This window comes from Chrysochloris asiatica, unplaced genomic scaffold (genome assembly GCF_000296735.1).
Source record: "Chrysochloris asiatica unplaced genomic scaffold, ChrAsi1.0 scaffold00275, whole genome shotgun sequence".
NCBI classification, from domain to species: Eukaryota; Metazoa; Chordata; class Mammalia; order Afrosoricida; family Chrysochloridae; genus Chrysochloris; species Chrysochloris asiatica.
The window spans coordinates 200,182-204,442 of NW_006408793.1; the positions used below are offsets into that span (position 1 = coordinate 200,182).

Genomic DNA, 4,261 nt, shown 5'->3' on the forward strand with positions numbered 1-4,261 from the left:
CATTAATTTTATATTTTAAAATAATACTTTACTTCTAAAAGAAAATCATCCTCACTCTTAAGAATACAGTAGGTGAAACAGATATGTGAGAAACAGGTATAATACAGATTATATTAGGCACTATAATAAAATATGTACATGAAAAGTAGAAAAATCGTTTTTCTCTGTGGCAGCTGGGATGAAGCAGGGAGTGCTTCATAAAGAGCTTACTTGAGGAGTATTAAGAGATTAAGGACCGACCAGTTTCTCCACGAGAATTTGAGGAGGAGCAGCAGCTAGCAACTAACTTCTCTAGAAACTGTTAAAGTTGTGTTTGCTACAACAGAACCCAATATTAATTCCTGGTGTGTCTGAATCATCTGAATCACAAATATTTCTACCTCAGTTTTTCCCTTTCCTTTCTTCTTCCCTTCATTTCTCTACTGTTTCCTTTCCTTCCATCTTCTTTTTTCTAACTCCCTTTCAAGGAAAGAGATTTATACTCTTATATAAACTTATAAATCAGTAGCAACTGATTCATAGAAAGTGTAGTACAAAAAGTGTTACAGGTAAGCCCAGACTCTGTATTGTTGAAAGAGATAGTTAATGCTACCTAGAATTGCTGCAAGGTCACACTTAAAATAATATACCTTCTTTCCTCTAGGTGGCAGAGTTACTGCTTCTGAATGGAGCAGATCCATTATTTCAAAGTGACCGTGGAAAGTGTGCATTGGATGAAGCCAAGGATGCATGTATGAAACGTCTCCTTGAGAGATATGTTCCTAAACATCAAAAACGTCTTTTATCAGGTAAGATTAAACTACTCTATCGTATCTGCTTATCACATTGATGGAGTTACAGAAACTCATTAAAGTTAGAAATTAAATTGATTTTTGTCATATTGAGAAAATTGATTCAATGATATCCTCAGTGTAATAGTTAGGTTTTGTGTCACCTTATTAGGCAAGGATTTCTAGAGACTTAACAGTTGAGATGTGTTTATTCCCATGGTGTTGAAACCTAGTACAGGCATTGTTAACTCTATGAGGGTTGACTTTGAGCAGCTAATCAGTACAAAAGCTGTTCCCTTGGTGGTGGGGCTTGCTCCCAATATAATGGACGCACGGAAAAGACTCTCTCTTCCACGGGGGACCTAGGACTACAATTGTAAGCCATTTCCTTGATAATAAACTTCTCTTCATATGTATACACATATATGTTTCACTAGTTTTTCTTCTTTAGAAAACCTGGCCTAAGACACTCATACCTTTCATAAAGTATGCTTCTTGTTGTTGGTAAGGGTTGTTGAGATGGTTCAACTCCGAGGAGTGGGTTGGTGAGTTTGAACCACCAGCCTTGCAGTTCATACTAACCTTGTGGTTGAGAGCTTATCCTACAGCGCCAAATGTGTTTAAATGTACATAATGAAAGGAATCTAAAGAACAGAAAGGTAATGTTAAATGTACTTTTTTCCAGGCTGTACTTTACAAATACTTATGAAACCTTTTGTAAAGATCTGAACTTTTGTCTCATAATCCTTTGACTGAATAATATGATATAAATTAAATAATATGATATAAATTAAATTTGATTATATGCTTTTCAATGAATATGGACAGGATTGCTTATTTCTATCCCCAGATAATTTTCTTACAGCAGTATCACCCATCCACATTACATTGTTAAAATGAACTACAGAAGAACTTGCTGTGCAGTGGTCACTAAAAAAAATACTATAAATATTATTTAAATACAGGGCATATTCTTCTAAGGCATCTGTTAGATTTTTGGGGGGCGGTATATAAGATCACAAGATTCCTCTGTTCAAAAGCTTTTAATGACTCTGACTCTCCTTTTTATCTGGGGGAAAAAATGACATTCTTACCAAAAAAACCCTGTTGCCATCGAGTTGATTCTGACTCATAGTGACCCGACAGAACATAGTAGAACTGTCTGCCCTGTCTTGTTTCCAGGGCTGTAAATCTTTACAGAGGGATTAGTGAGTCTGAGCTGTTGATCTTTTGTTGGCAGCCAAGTGCCTAATTACTGCACTATAGTATCCTTACAATGGCCCACAAGTCCTGATAATGCTGACCACTCTACTGGTTAACCTCTTCTACCACTCTCTGCCCCTAGGCCTCTCCTTTCTATTTCACAGATGTGCTTTCCCCACCTTCTTCAAACCTTAGTTCAAATGTGTCCTTCCAAAGGTGGCCTGCTAGCTGTTGTTAAGTGCCGTGGAGTTGGTTCCAACTCACAGCGACCCTGTATAGGGTTTCTGAGGAGTGGCTAATGAGTTTGAACCACAAACCATGCAATTCAAACTGACCTTGAGGTCTAGTGCTTATCTTAGGGCGCCACAGGGTGCTACACCAGCACTCCAAAAATGTGGCCTAGACTTCCCTGTTTACTACTGCAATTTGCTCCATTCCCACCCTCATTGTGTTGGTTATCTGATACTCCAAATTACTCAAAATCTTAGCAACTTAAAACCATATTCAGTATCTTCTACCGTTTAGCTGAGTGGTTCTGGATTAGAATCTCTCATAAGATTGCAGTAAAACTATTGGTAAGGGCTGTATTCATCTAAAGACTCAACTATTATTATGTTAGGTGCCCCTGAAGGAGCTCTGGTGCATAATGGTTATGAGTGAGGCTGCTAACCTCAAGGTCAACAGTTAGAAACTATCAGCCATTCTGCCGAAGAAAGATGAGGCTCTCTGCTCCCGTAAGGATTTACAGCCTCAGAAACTGTAGGCAGGATTGATACAAGTTGGAACCAACTCCACAGCATACCACTACCACCAGGTGCCGTTGAGTTGGTTCTGATTCATAGTAACCCGATGTACAATGGAACAAAACACTACATGGTCCTGTGCCATCACAGTTGCTGTATTTGAGCCCATTGTTACTGCTGCTATGTCAGTCCATTTAGTTGGGGTCTTCTTCTTGATGGGCCCTCCTGATAACATGTCCAAAGTATGAAAGATGACGTCTCACCAGCCTGGCTTCTAAAGAGCATTCTGGCTGCACTTCTTCCAAGACAGATTTGTTTGTTCTTCTGGCAGTCCATGGTACTTTCAATACTCTTCTCCAACACTGAAATGCATCTGTTCTTCTACAGTCTGTATTCATTATCCAACGTTCTCATGCATATGAAAATACCGTAACTTAGTCCTCAAAGTGACATCTTTGCTCTTGATCACTTTAAAGAGATGTTTTGAAAATTTGCCTAGTGCAAAATGTCATTTGATTTCTTTCTTTAAAAAAAAAAACACAAAAATTTTATTGTGAATTGTGTGAAGGTTTACAGAGATGATCATTAGTTTTGCATTCATCAAATCATATACTTTGCTACATTACTATGATTGCAATCCCCTCCATGTACCAAGTTAACAGTATTTACCTCTGTGCACTTTACTTAATGTATTCCTCCTTTTATCTCCCACTACCTTCATCTTTCCTCTGCTGACCTCCCTCTGCTTGCATATTGCTTGCCCTGCCACCTGTATTAATGTGTCTCCCCTGTAGCCCGTGAATAATTTTCCCCTCCCTCTAACTCCCATAACCATCATAGATTGGTTCTTTTTTCTAGAAAACCTTTTCTTAACTTTTTACAACGTTGGTTTCATACAATATTTGTCCTTTTGTAATTGTCTAATTTCACTCAGCATAACATCATTCATGTTGTGGGGTTTTGTAGATTTATTGTTATGTTGTTGTTTTTTTTAACATTGTGTAGTACTCCATTGTGTGTATGTACTAAAGTTTGTTTAACTATTCTTCTGTGGCACTGTAGGATAAGTATAGAACTGCAAAGTTGGTTTGAATCGTAAGGTCAGTGGTTCAAACTCACCAATCAGTTGCTCTTTGGAAACCTTACACTGGGACGCTATGACTTGGAATCACCTCGACGGTACTTAACAACAGCTTATTATTCCATTATGTGTATGTACTAAAGTTTGTTTAAACATCCTTCTGTTGATGGGCATTTAGGCTCTCTCCATCTTTTGTCTTATCCATACTGCTCTGTCTCTTGATTACATTTCATCCATTTACATTCAGTTTAATTATTGGATGTGTCTCTTATGCACAGCATATTGAAGCACCCTGTTTTCTTCTCCATTCTGCTCTCTTTGTCCTTTGACTGCTGCATTTAATCGACTTACATTCAGTGAAATTATCCATAAGTAGTAATTGCTTATTGTCACTTTGCTGTGTGTTTTTTTGTGATACTGCTGGCCTCTTTGTTCTACATAATTTTCTATGCTGAGTTCACTTT

The 4,261-nt window shown here is 37.9% G+C and overlaps 1 protein-coding gene across 1 annotated transcript in view; it reads left to right on the forward strand.

Moving 5' to 3' along the window:
• Positions 1 to 4,261, forward strand: part of ANKRD31 (ankyrin repeat domain 31) — a 220,080-nt gene that overhangs the window by 124,223 nt on the left and 91,596 nt on the right. The window contains 1 exon segment of the mRNA XM_006874406.1: positions 644 to 788. Within this exon segment, the coding sequence (XP_006874468.1) occupies positions 644 to 788 (145 nt within the window).